This window comes from Copadichromis virginalis, linkage group LG6 (assembly GCF_057382275.1).
Source record: "Copadichromis virginalis isolate Kocher_CV1m ecotype Utaka linkage group LG6, C_Virginalis_male_GT1.1, whole genome shotgun sequence".
Lineage (NCBI taxonomy): Eukaryota > Metazoa > Chordata > Actinopteri > Cichliformes > Cichlidae > Copadichromis > Copadichromis virginalis.
Window position 1 is genome coordinate 32,276,028 of NC_140623.1, and position 21,325 is coordinate 32,297,352.

General features: G+C 40.1%; 1 protein-coding gene across 2 annotated transcripts in view; it reads right to left on the reverse strand.

Moving 5' to 3' along the window:
* The window catches only part of mxi1 (max interactor 1, dimerization protein), a 30,674-nt gene extending 12,111 nt beyond the window's left edge, over nucleotides 1-18,563 (reverse strand). Inside the window, exons 1-3 of one of the 2 annotated variants that reach the window (XM_085459900.1) lie at nucleotides 18,164-18,563; nucleotides 15,839-15,941; nucleotides 11,979-12,008 (exon numbers count right to left, since the gene is read on the reverse strand). In XM_085459900.1, the coding sequence (XP_085316026.1) occupies nucleotides 11,979-12,008; nucleotides 15,839-15,941; nucleotides 18,164-18,392 (362 nt within the window). In that variant the 5' untranslated portion in view covers nucleotides 18,393-18,563. Of the gene's footprint in view, nucleotides 1-11,978; nucleotides 12,009-15,838; nucleotides 15,942-16,084; nucleotides 16,652-18,163 lie in introns of those variants that run through there. The other variant, XM_085459901.1, reaches the window with a different exon arrangement.
* Between the last annotated feature and the right edge of the window lie 2,762 nt (nucleotides 18,564-21,325).

The following is a 21,325-nucleotide window of genomic DNA, read 5'->3' on the forward strand; positions in this document are numbered from 1 at the left end:
CACACGTGCAGAAAAGGCTTGCCTTTGGAACAGCAATGAAGGGCACAAACACTGCAGCGCATCCATGCTTTCCTACGTATTCTGACATGTTGCTGTTATTCCCACACGATTAACACGACAAGTGAAATGTGAGGAAATCAGAACTGCAGTGTCTTGGAAATGTTTCAACAATGTATGAGAGAAGTGTGAAGATATTATGACTATGATCTGCAAGTAAAAATTCTCATTTAAACACATCCTCAGTTCCAGCAGAGACTGGCATGTGAATTAAATAACAGGCTTTGTATTAACCACATGGATTCCTCAATAAACACAGGAATCCTTAATGAAACCTTAAATGTTCACATCTTTAACTAGGATCTTCAAGGACTGAACACCTGAATGCAAAGAGTTATAATATGACATCTCAAAGGCACACTTTTGGTTCTGATTATTTCTCATTTAAAGTCCTCTGGAACCAACACAGTTACTCAAAGTGTGACTTATGGAGGGGAAAATGTAGCTGCCCTAGATTCTAAACTTGTGAATACGTAAATAATGGATCACTTCTCGGGCCATCTACGTTGTCTGACATAATTATTGTACATGCTTTTAAAGGAAGTCTCAGATTTCCAGCCCAGATACCAGTCAATGCACTTCTCTTTTGCAAATTCCCCACTCTCTGAAACCCACTTAACACACACATACAGAGACAGACACACACACAAAATCTGACCTACTTCTAGTGCATGTGGAGGGAGAGGATGTGACCCTTCGCTCAGTTATTACACTAATTACACGTCGCCACTGACTGTCTCAGTGGCAAATCTTTTAACGTGACATAAGAAAGGAAATTAAGACATCATTAAACACCCTATTAGGGAGGGGGAAGAATATGACTTAGAGGCAGTTCTTTTGTTCCTTCCTCCATCTGCGGTGTCAAAACTCATTTAAAGAAAATCGTGATTCACATGATGTCAACGATTACTGAAGTGATTACAGTATTTTATAATGCAAAGCCTCATTTAAAGTAGACTAAGCCATGTTCATTGAGGAGCTACATCAACTTCAACAGTAAATGATCTATTTTGAGGGGGAGTGCAATTAAATCGAAACAAACAAAAAAAAAAAAAAAAAAATGTGGCCACAGATGTTTTTTTTTTCCTTCCTGTGCTTTGGACATTATTTTCCAGAACATTCCAAATCCATTACTTCGTGGTTAAAAATAGCAAATGTGAGATGCTTACTGCTTAAGCTACCCAAGCCCAGCCACTACGGCAAATCACACGCAAGGCTCCTTCTCACAGAGGATACAGAGTGAAACCACATGTGGCACCGTGGTCCACACCACAGATGGTGACATGTAATATAAATGAACAGGGCGCTAATCAAATGGAAGTACCTACATTTGTCCCATGATACTTTTGGTGTAACTATAAGAACTGAACAGTTTTAAACAACTAATGCAAAGATTGTAACACTTTAGCCAAAGCCTGATGCAGGTACAGATCATTTTCATTTAGGTTTTTTGTAATTTATTCCTTTCTTTGTGTAAAAGAAACAAATAACTTTTCATTATCAACAATTAACTGTCTTTTAGCCCTTCATTTTACTAGTTTTGAACATTTGCCCAGTGCTTAACTGATGTTACACAGCAGAGGAACAAGGTGTCCAAACAGTGGTAAATGTCATCACCACCACTGGAACAGTCAGTTAGGTCGATTATTGACACTACGGTCACCTGTATATGTTACTGATATATTGGTTCCATTTGGAGTTTACCTTAAAAATGAATAGATATAAACAATATATCACATTAACATGTACATTAATAACTGTGTCCTGCGTAGCTCAACAGCACGAGCATTTCTAATGTTATACAAACAGATACACACAAAACAGTAAGGGAACAACAGTTCTCTGCTGTTCTCCGTGTTTGTTCACCACCTTTCTTTGTTGGGTTTTACTACAAAGGCCACGGTTGTGTTTTCTGCTAAAGTTACCTCTTCTAGTACTCTCTGTCTATTATGCCATCTATGGCTTTCTCTCTTTTTTTGTTTGTTCAGGTGGGATCATCTGTCCCTCCCACATGACTGCTGTCAAGCTGAAGCCAAGGTCAGATGTCTGACCCTACAGAGCAGGGCACCTTACGAAATACCAGTATTTACTAGTTTAACTACTGGAACAGTAATCAAAGAGGCACCAGCCTGGCTGCAAAACTGGAGCCTGTTGTATGTGCTTTAGCCAATTACAGGTTTATTATCTGAGCTATAAATGGCAAGTTAAGGAAATGAGAAGTGCAGATGGAGATGAGCTTACATTTAAGGTTTTACTTAAATGTAAAACAACTAAAATAAAAAACTTGTGTTGATTCATGATTTTACAGATGGTTCAAACATTTGCCCATGGCTCGTCCATAACGTGCTACGAAGTCATTAACAGCTACTGACAATGCACGGGTGCCACAAATTTTTGAAAGCTATATGATTGTGAGATTATAACAAAGCTAAAAAGCTGCACAACTGACAAATTAAGATCCGTGAAAGTTATATTTTACCCATCGCTGATGTGTGCGCTTGTTCGCCACATTTCTACACGAACATGGCACGCACAAGATTAGAGCAATCCTTGCTCTGAAGCAACTGTAGGCTTTTTTTCTCCATTCTTTCTTTCTGAAAGCCTGATGCCTTCCTCATCTCCTCTATGAAACATGGACAGATGGGATGAATGTAGAGAGTCAGAGTGAGATAGCAAGGGTGAGGGATATAAAGAGTGAGGGGGGAAGGGGAGGGTTCTGCCTGTGTAATCTGCCCAGAAACTGGCCATGGGCACAAACGAGCGGCGGTCTACGTGGAATTCAACTGCGCTTAGTGATGGCAGAAGTTCTTTAAAAAAAAAACAAAAAACACATCCTTAGCCCAAAATTCATCATGAACATACATATTGCATGCACATGTGGCATCAAGAGCTGAACCCGCATATTAGTTAACCGAATTAATATTTGGATTTGTAAGTTATTTTTCTGTTAACCAGCGAATAAGCTGTTGGGAAAGGAGCTATGCTGCTCTTGTGGTCTGTTATCCAGGAGGGTGCACACCGTCTATGTTGCTTCCAACTTTCTCTCTGGGTGATCATTATTGTTATGTAAATTTAGACAAAAAAATAAATAAATCACAGCATGCCAATAATCTCTGATGCATTATGTCAGCCAAAATTAGTTAGAAAAATACTCTAACTGATCTTAGCCCGTTAGTATTAGAAAAGTTTGTTTGCCCAGTTGGACAGTGACAGTAGGTGAGGGCTCATAAAGTCACTTCCAGTTTTAATGGCAGGAAAATCTGGAGGCGTTTCTTTTTCACAAGACAGGGAATATATAAAAAGCACAGCTGCCACAAGGAACAGAATTTTGAGTGTACTGATATATATCTAACTAGAAAAGTTTCTTACATGGTCAGTGCCTTACGAGCAAACGTGATTTTTCACAGATTTTTACTGCATTTGATAAACAGAAAGGGATTGCGTCACATTTCCACATACAGCAGGATCCTTCTTGGCTAAGGAGTTAAATAATAATTAAAAAGTATTGGTACGCTACACAAACTATGCCAAATGAGGACAGTCTGGTTAGATGACAGGGAACACAACAAAACAAAAAAATAAAAAATAAAAAATGCAAAGGGTGTGAAAATGCATTGCCACATGTGGGTGGGTGGGAATGAAACTACTGAGCATTCAGGCAGTTTTGACCTCAATCCCAAAAAAAGAGATTCAGTGTGTGGAAAAGAGAGACAATTTTTCCAATGGCAGTAAGCTCACAATAAAAATGTATATATGGATATGAATTCGGAGCTAAAACGAGACTGGAAACCGAGGGCAATAAAATGCAAATGGAAGTTTTAAAAAAATAAAATAAAGAAAGAAATCACTGTAGACCTGCAGAATCCCTGCCACAAATCTAAAGGACACAACTGGTAAATAAAATAGAACACAGTTGACCAGGCCACAGCTGGTGTCATGCTAAACTTGCTGAAACACATTCATGACACATGGCAAAGGAGAGATGGAGGACAGGCTGAAACGAATGAAAACAGATGATACAAAACAAATCACTTTGAGAGAACTGGGATGAAAGCAAAAATGCGTCAATTTACCCTTTTCGAGCAGCAACCACAGACATAAACACGTGCTCACGCACAAATACACACACGTGCAGAGCGTGCTGGAATAGAGAGAGGGCGATGCGCTCTTTGTGTGGCTGGGCCAAGAGACTCTGGGGCTGAAACCCATCACTAACGCACGGATTAGTTCACACGTGCACACTGCCTTTTAATCTGGTCCACTGACAAAGGTTGGACGAGAGAGAGAGAGAAACAGAAAGAAGGAAACTGACAAATAGATGGCCTGAACAAAAAAGAAGGCCACAGAAACAGAGCCAGAGTTGGAGGGCAAAGGAGGAATGGGGGGTGTAATTGACGGGTCGGAGGTGACGAGAGATGGAGGGCAGGGCACTTTAAAAGAGTGATACCACCTGATCTAAAATACTACCAATACATGTGTCTTTGGCAAATGGCCTAAATCCCACAGATTAGATCACGTGACTGTATACCTACACTACTCAAAACACATTCATTTCTTCTTTTAGGGAGCAACCTCTTTTTCCATTTGTCTGCTCTTCAGCTTGAGGACACAATGGCACACACAGTCACTGACCCATCGGCAACCCTCAGTTTCCCTTCAGCCTTCTGTCAGTGGAGGGGTGAGGGCAAAAGCTTTGGATTAAAACTCCAGTATGGCTTTTCTCCAAAAATGGGCCTAGTGTAAAGCCAGGGACATCCAACCAGATGTTGGCTCTGGGGGCAGGTTGGGTCCTGTCAAACAACAACCCCCTTAGTTGTTCATGTGCTTTAATACATCCAATTGAGAGTGGGGGAAGGCATGTCAGCCGAATGCTCTACATCAACCTTTAATGCGCAAAATGTACACGATTCTCTCTCTAAATTTACTTAAAGTCACTGAATCCAGCTGGTGGCATGCAATTCTACTGAAGTTATGCATTAGTTTTAAACATGTGCATTTCATATGACTTTCAGTGCAGGTTTGATGATGAGAAAGTACACGAGGCAGTAAAGGGTGGAGACTTTTTTTTCCTATGCATCTCCATCACACTGCTCTCATTGGTGAAAAATTAACCTCTGTGATTGGTCAGAAGACAGTGGTGTTTTCCCCCTTTTTCCCCAGCTGTGAGGCTAAAAATAGAAGCAATAGTCAGATTTAGCCTAACTGAGTGTGTCTTGCACTTTCAGCTAGCATCCCCTTTTACCTCTTTCTATCCTAAGTCACCAGGCAGATCATTTAACAAGCTTCTTCAGGAAAAAGGAAGGGACGCAGGAACATTTCTTCCTGGAACATTATGTAACCCCAGCGTCACCCATTTTCTCCAAAGTGGCCTAATCAAGCAGCCCCACACAGTTTTGTTAATGGCACAGGTCAAAAAACCCAATGTGTAGGAGGAACATTTTGCAGAGTATTATGGTACAGACTGTGTGTACAGCCTGTACCCTAACAAGACCGAACACCTACAAACTAATAAAAAGAAAATGTTTCTATTTTAATCAGTGAAAATTTAACCAGGTTTTGAGTCAGAGAGGGGATTGTTTGATGGCTTAAACCTGCTGACTAAGCTTCTATAGCCATTCAGCTTTATTCCTTTTGGTCACACCATCCTTCCACAGAGTGCTGTGTAGATGTACTCTTGCAGGATAAAAGCACAACAAGAAGAAGCCCAGACAAGGGGTTAAGGGTCAGAAGAGCCGAGACAAGATGTGAGTGATGAGGAAGCCTTCAAGTGCCTACATATAATCCTCTGTATGGGTCTTCTTTACACCTGTCTACAGAACATTTGTGTCGGGACGAAACAAAGATCTACGGTCTTATCTGACGGCAAACCAGTGAGGATTGCCAGAACATGCTATGTCCATGACACCTTACAGACCTGTTTTCAATCAAGCAGTATTTGATACTGAAATTACAGATAGTAATAAAGGTGTGAGATAATTATAGCACCCCATGTAATAAGATGATTCAAACTGATCATTCATTTGACCAGGAAGTCTTTTAAAGAAGCAGTTACAACAGTTATTGAGCTTACATTGGCAGCATGCCAGTGATAACAAATGTTTGCAAACTTTTTTTTTCAGATTTTAACAGTACTTTATTCCATTGTTGTTTCCTTCTCAGTAAAAAGGTTCTATTTGTCTATTTAAAAAAAAACAACAAAAAACACAATCTGGAGGCTTATGTGGATTTTTCACATTTTTGATGTTAAAAGGTAAGTGCTCCCCGAAAAGATGTATGTGACTGGCCTGCTAAGAATGCCAAACTACAAAAAGGCGTTACTGTCAGAACCCTCAGAAACCCAGCAGCAGGTGCGATTGATATGCAAATCAGAAAAGGCTAATCCAGTTTCCCTCCACTTGACTCAGAATAGTTCACTTATGCTACCAATGTGGCACAAGTGAAATGCAAACGTCTCAGCCTGTCTTATACTTGGCTGAAAACAATACACACATTCCAGAACACACAATTTAAGTGTGAAGATTCTTTCACCATGTTATGAGTGAACTATAATTTTAAAAAGAGAAAATAACGTCTTCATTGCAGCTGGGAACCCTCCACACTAGTCGGTAGAGCAGGTAGACTTCTAGCCAGAGCTACAAATTGACTGTTTGCCAACTGAGTACAGGCTTATGTCCTACTGACAGGGCAGAAATGCTCATTGTACACACACTGAGAGTTTATATAAGGCTTGCGTGCTTCTTAAGGCTCCCTTAATTAGGTGTGTTTGACCAATCTCTCTACTCATCCCATCAGCATCTCAATAACTTCCTTGTACTGAGATACCATCGTTGGCTAAATCAAAGCTTAGCTCGACTATTCAGAACTGGGTCTGAGTGGTTTCAGAGAGAGGGTAGGTGACATGCCTCAGCACATGTGAATGCTCTAGCTGGGCTCACCAGACCAAAGATCAAGTCTCTTAAGCTGCTTTTCTGAGCCAAGAAAAGCTTACAAGTCGTCACGTTGGTCAGAACAAATGGTCCCAGTTTTAGACCCTGCAGCAGGGCCTGAGAATGGGCAGCACTCCCTGGACTCGAGAAGCAGTATTGCTTTCTTCAAGAAACATCAACACAGTCAGAGTAACCCAGGCTTATTCATGTTCGACTGCTCATTCAACCCAAAGGCTGGAACAGCAGTGCAGTGTTTTAAGCCCACTGGTTAGAAAGAGCAGAAATGAATGAGGGCAGTCAGTGGCAACAAAGTAATGTGCCATTTAAAAAATGTGCCACCCTTCTTTAGTGATATTTAGCTTAGACTTACTGGAAAATTAAGAAAAGCTTTCAAAAGTCTGAACACATAAAGAAAAATATTGCTGTATGGGTTGTGACTAGCTGAATCACAGTTAATTTTGTGTCACGCATGCATGCGTGTTATTGCGTGTTATCCACTTTTTACATTTTGGACTGGATTTATGCCCAGACATGAGCAGATGAATATGATTTGGTATGTTTGCAGTTTGCTTTAAGACCTTCAATGTCAGTGGTGTCCTCCTGATAAAATTTACAGCAGAGATAGCAAAGGTGTTTTTTCACATGACTGTCATTGATCAAGCAGTTTTTTTTGTTGGCCAGTAACGGTCTGCATATTCTGAAAAGAAAGTGGGCTTTAAAAGCAGGGACTAAACTAGGTAACTGCATTAATAAAAACCTTCTTTGAACTCTGAAATATGTGATCCCACTCAGCTGGAGACTATATATTGGCCTGAAAATTGTCATAATAGGTGTTGTTTATATAACAGCTAAAGGTAAATCCGACCAAGTTCATGTCAAGTTCATACACTTCACACATACACAAACAAAAGGTGACTGCAAATGAGGCATTACATGTTTAGACAAAAAATAAATAAATAAAAATCAGGACTTCACAAACACTCCTTACATGCCAGGCAGGCCAACCTCTAATGGCTAAGGGTGTTTCTGATAAACATATCCACAGAATCACTCTCAGAGGTGTTTAGCTCATTCTTTGAGGTGCTAAAATACCCTGTGCAGTGGTCGCTTTGCTCACCGCTGTGCCATCATTGCACAGATGGAGCCATTTATAACTGCAATTAAGTTGTAAGAAGCCGTTGCAGTATTCTCCAAAACGATAGGTTTCTCCACTCAGACAATATCACGTCATACACACTGATAAGGAGGAGAAGATGTCAAAACCGGAAGCCAAGAGTTGGCAAGTGTTTTTTGCAACGTTCTTTCCAAAAACTCAAGTTTTTCAAATTACTCCAACATTTGTATTTGTATGTGTCCGAGCTTCTGTGCAGGATTACCATTATAATGGCTGTAAAAACCGACATGATTAGTGAAAGACTGTTCCACAAAGATTGTGTCTTGCAATACAGGATGTGATGTGAAACTTGTCACCAGAGACCCGCGACACGAGCCACATGGCGAGCATAAAAACGGCCTTAGGCAGCTCCTCCGTGTCAAATCAAAAAGAAAAGCTAACATTGGTTTTACTACCTGGGAAAATTTTCTGACTGCATTACAGACCTGGCCTCAACGAACTATATTAAAAATGGATGAGTGGCAGTTCAGGAGGAACTCAGATGATAAGCAATGGTTCTTGTTTTGTTACCTTTTGATTGATGGCTTTATTATTAATCAATAAAACAAGCTTTTACTAGCTATAATAAATCCACAACTGCTCGAGCCCCTACAGATTCAACTCCGAGCCATAAAAAAACCTCTTAATTGTTTAATGTTATGCACATGCTTTACACAACGCGCAACAATAAATCACCAACTAACCTGAGCACTCTGAATTTATAATCAACACGGTTTAAAGAAAATGACTAATAACCATAAGGCCGTGAGATCAAAGCAGTCGAACCACAACATGCAGTCATACAAGCCTTTTACTGTTAAATCCTACTAAGGGAGTGTAATTTAGCAGTGACATGTGGAGGTGAAATAAGGCTGTTAGAAGGTACATGATCAAAGCGGCAGATGACTACGTTATCTGGTCCCACGGTAAGTATCTGGAATGTGTGTGGGGATTTTTTCCCCCCCTTTCGGTGCCTTTTATCCGTGTCCTAACGTCTCTGCTGTCACACTGAGTCTACAAGCCTCAGAGGTTATCAAGAGCTGCGGTAGCCATGCAATGCAAATCATCTTGCCTGCAGTAGATACACAAGTTTGATAAGTGTTGGAAAAAGCTCCACCCAGGCTGGACCATAAAGGAGCTGCTTCCAATTTACAGGACTTGGAATTCTGCTGACATGGAACGAAAGCTGCTTCTGTTGCACGATCATGGTATAAGCCTGACACACTTGGATGAACAACTATGCTCGAAACATATGACTTACATTGGGGCATGTGCTTAAAGGGAATTGGATTAGCTTCTGGCAAAAAGAGAGATTATAAATGATTCTGACTTTGAGTGTGCTCTAAAAGGATTGATTACCATTTCAATTTTTACTCTTTCTTTGCAAATGGAAATGTGAATTAGTCTCTTATTCGCCTGCTACTAAGCTGCAACACCAAGCTAACTGTGTCAAGCTGAAAACAAAGACAAGAGTGAAGAGAAGAGTGGTGTCAGTATCCAGACTTGGTACAGGACAGCTTATTCCTGGCCTGCTCTGCTGCTGCATGTCTCTCTAAGACTGCAAAGTGCAGCCAGGAAAAAGAGGAGGGACGGGATAGAAAGTTTCACTGGACATTATGCACGTATTGCGAATGAAAACACACTGACACTAAACTAACGCACAAATGAATGGTCAGTCGTTTTTAACATTTAAACAAGTTAGCTTATTTCTGAACTTCTTCAAACCATCTCTAGTGATTTAGTGCTTTGCAGAAAGTAGGCTGTTTTTCAGGGGATTCTACAGACTGTGCCATTTAATTAAAGGAAGCAAAAACAGCACAGTCAGAAGATTCCTGTTCATACAAACTAAGCATTATTGTGACACAATTAGGATGCTTACTTTATGAAGTAATCATTTTTTGGAGGAGTAATATATGATGCAAACAGAAGATAGCATGGAGTATAAAACATCAGAGCAAATGGACAAACAAAACTCACACAGATATAGATCACCAAATCTAATTCAAACTTTTAAAAAAAAGCATTAGAGCAAAAAGGGTAGGAAAGTACACCTATTCTGCATCTCCTGTTATAGTTAGCAGTGATTCCCACATATAGGCTTTATACAAATCTACTCTGAATGACCATGGCCATAAAAACAAGCCTTACTACAAGATCAGCCCAAAGAATGAACAAATCCATCCTTCACACTGTGTTTTAGGAACAAACAACTGAGTTGGCACATTTTTTTTCCCCTTTGAAATGTATTTGCTGGGGTGGAACGCTGAAAGAAAAAAAAATGCAACTCCGCATGGGTGCTGCAATCTGCTGAGGCCATTCAGTCGACCAGCCGGCCTTGTGTGGCTTTGTATATGAGCACCAAGATGAGACATCAACTCTTGTCTATATTTAGATCACTGGACGGCTCTCCTTCCAATGTTCCCATCCTTTCAGAAAAGGCTGCCAGGGAGAATGGCGAGAAAAAACAGGCTGAGGTGATATGTAATTACACTGAATGGTTCCAGCCTCTCGCATCCTTTCATTGTACCCACACGCTCAGAGATAATGAAATGGAAGGCATGCGTTTTTTCATATATTTACCATAAATCCTGCAAGTCGGGCCATTCTTATTTATGGTGTCAAAGAAAAGGCTCTAGTGCTTGACTGTGCATGGAATAAAGAGCATAAACACCAGCAAGTACCCTAGTAGTGAACTCAGTCTGATAAGGGCTTCCAAGGTGCTGTTGCTCTTAGCAATAAAACCATCCCAAACCAAAGTCTGGTTAAATGCACCACTTCCTACACTGCAGATACCAACTTGAATGCAGACATAATTCAGTACAGAAACATAAGAAACTTTAGATGCAGATACAGTGCTGAAATTTATGCTGCTTCTACATACTACATTGATTTAATGTCATTTCACTTTAAGTTTTTAAATCATACCCTAGGACAAACGTATGTCTGCTACACACTAAAATTGCAGGCGTGTACACAAACTGGACACAACCATTGGACTGCAAACAGAAAAGCACCCGTATTTTATTTGACTGAACAAAATAGGCTTAAAATAATTAACATGATAGTCCAAAGATCTAAGCCTAGCCAGAGATGCAGCTTCAAAATCACGCCTCTCTGTTAGTAACAAACAAGTTGGAAAGTAAAATCATAACCCTGCTAACCAGTGCAGTTCTGCTATACTTTGATCTGGAAAATGAATGGATCTATGCTGTGCCAGAGTAAAATGGCATATAATCACTTGAACGGAGCAGTACGTATCCACAATCGGGACGAGGGTGTAGACATAAACGTGCAAGGAAAAAAAAAGCCTGCCAGTACTAACAAATGCTTATGTTACAACCTCAGTAAGATGTAACTTACCACAAAAGAATGTGGCTCAAACATGCCCAATATCGTTATACGGCAACTTCATTCATTCGATTTTAACCCTTTTCTGACTGCTAGACTGGTCAACCATTACTGAATATCAACTAAGAGCTCAGACAGAAGTTTATGTCACACATACCCACAGAGTTATATGCAAAAACGTGGAGAAGGAAACTGCATATGATTCACTGTTACACAAAAAGGTGGAAGGATTATGCATATTAGAGGTGGAAATGGGTAAGGTGAAACGAAAAGGAGGAATTCATGAACCCAACTGGGCCACCCAAGTACTTTTATCTTTAAAGACCTGTTGAAAAATAAGCGTTTACTTAAAAGGCCATAACCTTGTAGGGGAAATGAAGAAGTAGGTCATAACAGACTTGATATATGTGGGTAGGGCATGTATGAGCCTGCAGTCTGTGGTCTGTGGTCTGATTAAATCCGAAATGTGTTTTAAAGATGCACTGCCAACTCACCTATTCTTTTCCAGCTCGTTATGTGTCGACCTGCAAACAAAAAAACAAAAAGCAGAAGCTGTTAAAAAAAAAAGAAAAGAGAACAAATGTACAATTTTGCCTTAATGAGCAAGCAAAATAAAAGGTACAGGGCGTCTTTATCAGAAAAAAAACAATTTACTTTACATGGGTAGTATTAGAATACTAAGTATGTATGAGCTAGAAAACCACGGGCTGAGACGTGAATGGTGAATTGGAGTGTCAAATTTGATTAACAGATTTATTAATTAATCTCAAACTAGACCAATTCTAGGCTCAGTGCACTGAAGCCTTTACACAAACAAATGTCAACGTGACATCCAGGAATGCACTGTGGCACAGTGCCTCTTCCTCAATAATGCAAGGGAGGATGTGACACTGCAGACACTTCCATTCACACTGTGCATGTGTGTGCGACTGGTAAAGTAGGAACGTGCGCACACAAATACACAAAAGCAGCCAGGATTCAGTGCTCTGTTAATAATCTAAAGTGAATCAGCTCGTCCCTAAGAGTGTCTGTGTGTGGAAACATACTGAAAGGAGACAAGGCCTCCCCCAGATTTTTTAAATGGCCAAGTTCCCTTTCACACAAACTGCACTCTACCTCCTCCCAGGGGGCAAAATGGGGGTAGGGGAGTGCTGCTGGATGCAACCTGGTCAAGCACTTTTCTATAGCGTGGGTTATCAATACTGCAGTATGCTTTTTTTCTTGCCATCTTGGTAATAAGCATGCAGGAAATATGGACGAAGCAAGAGGTAAGAACAGAACAGAGGGAATGCTGCGGTTCCATCTGTAAAAATTGGCCCAGACTCAGAGGAATTCATTTTTTAATGAATAGATTACTGTTTATTTAGTTGGATATGCTAGACAGTATGGTAAGTCAACTGTGGCAGTATATTTGATTTGACATGACAAGGTCTATGACCAGGCTGAGTAGCTACTATTACAACAAAACCCAGGCACATTTCAGACACTGCAGGCTATTTGCTTAAAACCTGAAGGAGCCTACATGCTCACGTGGATGCCTTCATCTTTTATATACATTATATAAGCACTGAAATCATGTATGGCTGTGCTCTTCACCAGGCCAGCCACACAAACTAAAATCATATGAATGGTGCATTTAAAACAGCATAATCTCTTTTTGTTTAATGGTGATCTCCATAAATGTCATAAAAAATGAGCTAACAGCCACACATTTAGTTCTTTATTGGGAAAATGAATAGCCACAGTCTTGTGTTGAACGCTGACTTCTTTGCACACATGTAATTATTTTCATTGTCTCCAACTCCGCTTATTTCTGTAACTGTCTGATCTGTAAAGTCAGATCAATAGTTGTGCTAACAGAAGATTAATACGTTGGAGTGCATAATTTGCGTCATCTGCTGTCACAGTGGTTTCACTGAGTCTGTGTTGCTTGGTAACCAACATCCTGCTTTGTAACCTTTCCAAACTCTGAATGTTTTACCAAAATGTGAACCTTCATTTGGTTCCCTTTAAAAGCGCATTTAGGGAACAATGTTAAAATTCAGGATTCCAAGGAACTTGTGTGAAACCAAACTTCTTTTTTTACATTTGGGAAATTTCTTCAGCTGCTCTATTTCACTATACTGAAAAATGGCCTTTCATTTGGCCTAAGTCAACTTACGTGGGTTTTATCATCACAATCCTTTTTCCCTGCCTCCTGAAACCCATATCTGCATGTCTGGACAGTGACAGCAAGGCCACACAGAACAGCAGCATGCTTCCTTCTGCAGGCAGGCATGCATGTATGTGTACGCGTATGTGTGCGCATGTATATGCATGCAGGGAGTGGGTCAGCGAGATAAAGCTGCCCTGCTATAAACGGTAGGCAAGAGAGGACAGATTCAGATAAGCCCATCACTTTAAGCCTCAACACGCTACTGAGAAGGCAGATATAACTGGAGCAAGCAACTAAGAGTGTGTTAAAATAAAATGTAATATTAATGTAAATATGATAATGAATAAATTAGCATATTCTCTAAGATGTCGGCTTAACATTAATTTTAAAAGGGTCCTTGGAGTGTTTATAAGTAAGGAATAAACAAGAACATGTTTGAGACTGAAGCTTAGGTATATATGATGTTCTTTTTGTCATTAAAAATGCAGACACAGAAGATGGCTGCATTGTAGATCTCTTTGGCTAATGCACCATGCCTTTAATTTGCTCACTTGGCTTCTGTCATACACAGGATCTCTGAATGAAAAAGGCCCATCGAATGATCTTATTTTTTTAGTTTGCCAGATGCCCATCTCCCCATGGGAGTAAACGAAACCACATCACAATATGAAGCTGTGAATGGGTGTTTAATACAAAATGTGTTAACGCAATAGGCGAGTTGTAAACATAGCTCTATGAATAGAAACAACAAGCATTATCCCTGCACAGTTTTATTGGTAGTGCTTCTTCACATCTCGAAGCATTTAAAAACCAAATCTTTTCTCTTTGCCACTTGCTTCCATTTTCTCTCCTGCATACATAAACAGTTTGATTACAGACTCTCAAAGTTGTCCCACTTTAGAAGCAGATTTCAGAAAAAGCATGCATTGTGAAAGCTTACAGCTTTTCTAGCATTTAACTTTACATTAAGCATCATTAATGTGTCCTTATGGATATTCTCACAAGACTAAATGCTATGAAGAGTTATGAATATGGTGTCAGACTAACAATATATCTGATCGTGACTGTTGCCATGCAGAACTAGGCAGCATTGTGCGCTCATGATGAGTAATGCGCAGTTCCTGTTTGGTGGCCTTCTCTTACATTAATATTAAAAAGCTCTTCAAGAGTACGAGTGGGCTTTGTGTTTGATGTATGACTGTCGATGGAAAGATTAATGTAAGCAGCCTAACTTAAAAAAAAAAACAAACAAACAAAAAACCCACACAAATCCAGTGGATCCTCCCAACTCCTGTTACTAAATACAAGTGTCTGCCATCAGTGAAAGTAATGTGTTTGACAAGGGCCTTAATCTATGTGACAGTCATTATCAGCGAGTGTTACTAAGCATATGTTCCATAACAATCACCAGTAGCTTTGAAATTATGCAAACTGTGAACCCATGTTTTTTTTTATAGAATATGAAGGTAAAGATGAAATAGCAAGTCAGTGATTATACAAAACATAAGTCCTATAAATGGCTCCACATATTCGTCTTTTGGTGTCTGCAAACAAAACATGCCATAAATAGCAGCGTTTCCTCTTTAGGGGATAAGACTAAATATCCCTTTCTCCCACAGTGAAGTGGAGAATGCATACTAGGGGGAAATACAGAAAGTCAACCACAAAAAAAGAAATTACTAAATTTAAAAATCACGGGAAAATGTTTCTGCATTGTTTAGGCAATAAATAGAAGAAGTAGAAGATGTTGCTGCAACATTTTTTTTCTTAAGCGACATTTTTCGTTTTAAAGTCTTTACTTTCACCATGATCCCTAACCTTGACCACTGCAGTCCGTTTGACAATCAGCTGATGAAAAGCCAGCAGAGCACCTGTTGCTGCCACCCCCCGTCAAATCCACCGAACCAGCGGTGTTGACGGTCAAACGTGCACGTAGCTACTATAGATGTCTCTACAAGTTCGAGGATCGATCTTTTGTTATTCAAATGTCAGTGTCTCTTTACCTAGAAAGCCCCTTTATCTGAAAAGCGTAAACGCTGCAATAACCAGCTGGCAGCAGTTTAGGATCACATGCTATCTGCAGCAGTGTCATCCATCCCAGAACTTCACTTTCATTACTGGCATATAAATAGCAAGACGAAGAAGAAAACAGACACTTTTCCCCAGCAATCACAAAAATGACTGAGAATAGTGTCTTACCTATTGTGGTTACTGCTGAACTTCTTATTTCGGAATTTCCTTTGCCTCTGGTAGTTTGTGTTCTGATTTGATGGAAACGTCGAGGCATATCCATGTTCACACTCTGTTGGGAAAAAAACTGGTGGTTAACTGACTAGCCACTTTTTTCTTTTGGGGGACACTTTCTACTTCGAAAATCACCCTTTTTGAGCCGACAACCAGTACAGGGTTGTCACTGCCAACTGAGACATTTGGAAATGTTATTACCTCTTTCTCTCCTTTCTATGTATTCTGCTGCTTCCAGCAACCGCTGGATATTTATTAGCTGAACAGCCGTCATTCTTTCCTGAGGCTGGCTGTGTTGGACGTTGCAATCTAGCTTTGCAAGCAGCAGCAACGACCGCTTTTTAATTACAGGGAAGACAGTGCATTGGTTATTATTAAAACTGACGTGTTATATCCTTGTTCCGTGCCTTTGCTGGCTCATGAACAGCCTTCGCCAAAAGGGAAGGAAAGAAAAAAAAAATCCAGTGTTCGCAAGCTAGCAAGCTACAGCCAATCCTCGCCAGAATTCACTGTTAGAAAAAGAAAGCGTATCAAAATATTTAAAAGTTTCTACGAAACACGATATCAAATTTTTACAAAATTGGATAAAAACAATATAAAACGTCCCCGAGGGAACCATGAACCAGCAATGCGCGTGCTGCAGCTCGTTTCCTCTCCTTTCCTGTTTGTTTACTTAGCTGCTCAGCTGAGAGGCGGGGATCCAGCGGCGGGAGAGGCCGGCCTAAGTGCAATGCATTCTGGGAAATCGAGTATTTTGGTGAATATGGTCCATTTTACCTCAAACGCAAACATTCCATTAAGTTCACAATTTAGCCCACCTTTACTGAGATATATATCGATTGGAAAATCATTCACGATTGTAATAATGTTTCAACTGCAACTACAACAGGTCAGTGTAAATTAATACATACATCTGGCAGAGTTCCAGTGCACAGATCAGCAGAAATTATTTTAAAAAATGGTGTGTTTACTATTGTTCTTGCAAAGTTTAGGAACGTTGTTGCTTCTTTTCATGACAACGTCATAAATGCATGACAAAAAATAATAAAGCATTAATTAGGGCTGCTTTTCATATTTAAATTACTAAATATCCATGTAATTCCATATTCTTGCCAGACTACGAGTCCTATAGAAAAGCCCTACAAATCCCATCCTTCACTGGGACAGTAGGCGTGTCTTGGTCGGTTGTAGCCAGGCCCAGCAACACGTGACGTTGCTATCGAGCGTAACTTCGATTGGCGAAAGGCTTTGACAGGCGGCGAGGGTTGAGCTCGCCTCTAGCCAACCGCAGGAACCTTGCGCCATGTGGAAGCCAGTGCGACACGCCCCCCAAAATAGCAGGAAGCAAACAATCGAGAGGACTGCTTTCTGTAGAAAATTTCCCACGTTGCATTATTATAGTCGATATCACTTCAAAGGCTTTCGCAGCGCGTTTCACCCAACGTGACTGACCTTTCTGCACGAAAAATGCCGTGCACAGAAAAATGCATATATAAATTCGTCTTTTCGGTCTTTTAAAGTCACGAGTTAGATGAAAGCGAAGCCATGAAAATGATCATAAAGAGTCGTTTTTAGTAGTGCATTGCCCAGATAACATGTCATTACATTGGATACGTGCCAATCCAATACCCATCTGAATGATCGTGCTTTCTGCAATCAGCCAACTTATCTATAATTACATCATTTCTTATAACGTGATAAACAAGAAAATCATGCAAGGTCGGATATTTTCTAAAAGGTCGAGTCAACGCCGCGAGCTATAGCCGTGGCGTTTATCTATAAAGTTTCAGTTTGTTTCACCGATCGAGTCTGCGGGGGCACAATGACATCATCCTAAACTGAGTTGGAGGGCGCTGCAATGTGGTCAGATTTATTATAACGGAATCGTAGCCAACATTCACACCCACACACCTAATCATTATGTCATATTGCTTTGTCTATGCAGCAGGGAGGTACAAAAATTATAGATCCCTGTGTTGGGAGTTGTGGAGAGTGACATAGCTCTACACGAAGATAATGCGGATAATGCAGGTAAAAATAGTCCGTAAAATTACGAAAGCTTATATTTTTCTCCCCTCCCGTAACTGCAATAAGTAAGGTCACCTAAATCAGTCTGGTGCTCTTTCATATTCTGTGTTTACTGCAGGCAGCGGTGCTTAGTTGAATGAACTCAACCCTTTGTTGTCTGAATCTGTTGACAGTGAAGTCTTTTTTTTTCCTTCCTGAAATTCAGATGCAAAGGGGGAAAAAGATCAAACGCAGCACACAAATAAAACTCACTTCCGTCCTTCCTCTCGGCGCTCTCAAGAAACCTAGCAGCCTCCAGCAAAACTTGTACATTTTTCAGAAAAGTGTTGATCTGCTCCATGTGGGAGTCTTTGGAGTTGAAGACGTCATTGAAAGGACAACTAGACATCTCGAAATCTTGCTGATCCAAGAGAGACGCATCGGAATCAAAAAAGAACTCCTCACTCTTCAAACTTCTTCTTTGCCTCTCACTTTTGGCCATTTCCCCCCCTCTTAGTTTCCGAGCTTTCTGGCGACGGGCTGAGCGCAATTCGCAGTGAGGCAGCTTCTGGGGGACGCTGCTCTTGTCAGATGGTGTCTCTTTTCTTTCTTTCTTTTCTTTTTTTTTTATGAATGCAGGGTGTTTAATGTGGAGCAGTGGCCAATGTCAGTAGATGATGGTGCATGGGAAAACAGGGAGCCCGGCCCCTTAGAGTCTAAGGATTCCGCATGGTCCCTGTGCCCGCCCTTGAAGAGAATACAGAATCGTGCATGCATGGACACTATACCAATGAATCATATTTACATGTTAACATTACATAAGAGTTTCATAATTCTGTTTTACGTGGCATCACATTAAACAAAAATAAGCATAACTTGAGTTTAAACAGCAATGGCAGGTTTGGGACTAACAGCTTTTATTGTATTCTACTGCTGTTTACAGAAGTCAAGCTATGAGAAAGGCATTTAAAACTTGATTTGAAGGTAAAAATAGTTTTTGTTGTTTTAATTTGTTACAAAGAAGTAGGAAGTTATTATTTTCTTCACTGACCACGCTATTTGAGCAAATAAAAAGGTTAAAAAAAATAAAATAAACGAGGCTCTGTGCATGTTTATCATGCCTATACTGTTTTCTCACCAGCATTTTTTCCAGATCTTTATGCCATAGTATACTCCAAACTGAACCTCCCACTGAAAGTTACCATCTGTAAATCCAAACAAAGATCAGTACTGGAGATTACTGGGCTACAAACATGTCTAGTCATGTTCCTGGGTCAATGGCCTAGGATTTCAGAACTCAGACTTTTTATTAAATATGTTATTATTTATTCCTTTGTATGCTTGTTTCTTTTATAATCAATTGTGTTGTTTAGCTGCAGTTGCTTTTTGTAGTTGAGTTTAGTTAATTTAGTTGTATCTCCAGGTTTAATTTCCTCTTATTCATTAGTCTCTATGGTATCTTAGCTCTAGGTGTCAATTGTTTCAGTATTTTCTTGTATTTTGCCTCTTCTGTTCCCATTGGGTTTTGAGTCTTGATTACAGTTTGTTTTCTATAAGCTCTTGTTTTCCCTTTTATATAAAGTTTTCTATATTCTTTTCAGTAACTCACTTCCTGTTTTACTTTGACAGTAAACTAGCTTTTGTATTTAGTTTTACTTTCTGGTCTTGTTTTAATTAGCTTCAGCTGTGTCCCCACACCCTCACATGTCCACGTTTCTTGATTACCTCATGTGTATTTAAGGCTTCAGTTTGACTCAGTTCTTTGTTGCATCATACTGTTTACTTGCTCAGTTTCCTTAGCATATTCGCTGTGTGGCTATTGTAGTCATTCCTGAAATCTGTAGTGTTCTGTGCCCTTTGTTCTTACAAGTTTGCTTCTAAAGTTTGCATTTGAGTCCCTCACTGCATATGTTTGCAGCATTGTAGGCCTGCAAGAAGACAAGCCTAAGATGAATTTACTATAAAAACACACACAAATTCCCAAATCTGAGCTTTAAAGAGAGGTGAGAAAGAGGAGCTTGAAGAACTGTGTTAGTATAAGACTGATCCCACTGAAATGACAGAAAGGGTAACTGAGAGATAAGTTCTTAGCCTTGATCTTGTGCCATTTTCAGTAGACCTTTAGTTAAGATGTTTTTATACTGCCGCAGAGTCCATTTTGAACCAGAACATGTCGAGGCAGAAGCCTGTATGAAGCCCTGATACACCCCCTCACTTTGCCACTTCAAAGAGCCAGCAGCAGCCCGTGATCGTTTGATGTAAAGTTCACAGAAGCAGAAACTTTAATCCGACACAAGGGGGAATCTCTGAAGGTCCCTCCTTCCCCTGCCCCACCACCTCTTTACCCTCTGTGAGGGGTAGCTATGGACGAAGGAAAGCCATTTCAGAGGGATCCCGATTGGACTTTGAAAGGTGCCAGCGCCAGCACATGACAAAATGCGTGGATTTTCAAAAGGGCTTGGCAAAACCTCTTTGGGATTTCAGGACAGAGTTGAACATTATAGGTTACTGGGCCTACTTTTGTAGGCTCTGCTTTTCATGCTGTCTTTGCTTCCTGAAGTGCATAGCTCCAGGGCAACTTTTTTTGTCAGTGAGCAAAGTGTTTATATAGCAATAGACATGAAAAGTATAGCATGAAAAGCTCTAGACGCAATAATAATATTTTCCTCCTCCTGAAGGTTTGGGCCATTCAGGTCACGTGCATTAGGAGGGATAAGAGCTGCTAAGCAGAAGGGAGTCATGTGTCCCAGCAGGAAACACTGGTAACAGTGAGACGGTACAGACTGAAAGAGACTATTGCTTAGGGGTACGTATGTCCTGTGACATACTGTTTGAAGCTCCCCACACACAGACACTCAAACCACTCATCTTCTGGCTATTATTCTGATTAAAGGCTACCCCGTGATCTTTACTTTAAAGGTAAAACCTATGACCAAACAAGACGTAGTGAACTATAAACATCAAGAGAGGAGACAGGAACAGAGGTCAGGCATTTTCAAGGAGACACGCTCATTTTTACGAGCCTAAGGAACAAACCACAGCTCATAAATTAGGGGCATTAGGAGAGGCAAGGGACTGTGATAGGAAGTTACTAGTTTCATATAATGGAGATAAAGTTGCTAAGAAAAAATATGTAATTAAATTACAGTTACTTACTTACATAGAGACCCCCCCGAGAGAGCATTTAAAGATAGGGCATTATCTCATCATTGGTATTGTCTTTCTCCTATTTTAGGGTCGTTATCTTACAAGATAAAGATATATATATATATATAATAAACAAAGTTAAATGGAAAAAGCAGAATTGTCAAAATGTTAGTGATTACAAAATGATAAGATGCCATTATATTCTGCATGGTAAAAGGCTTATTGAATAAAATACTCATTTTGTTGCTTTCCACTTGAATGTGAACTGCCTCTGCCAGTCAAGAGTGC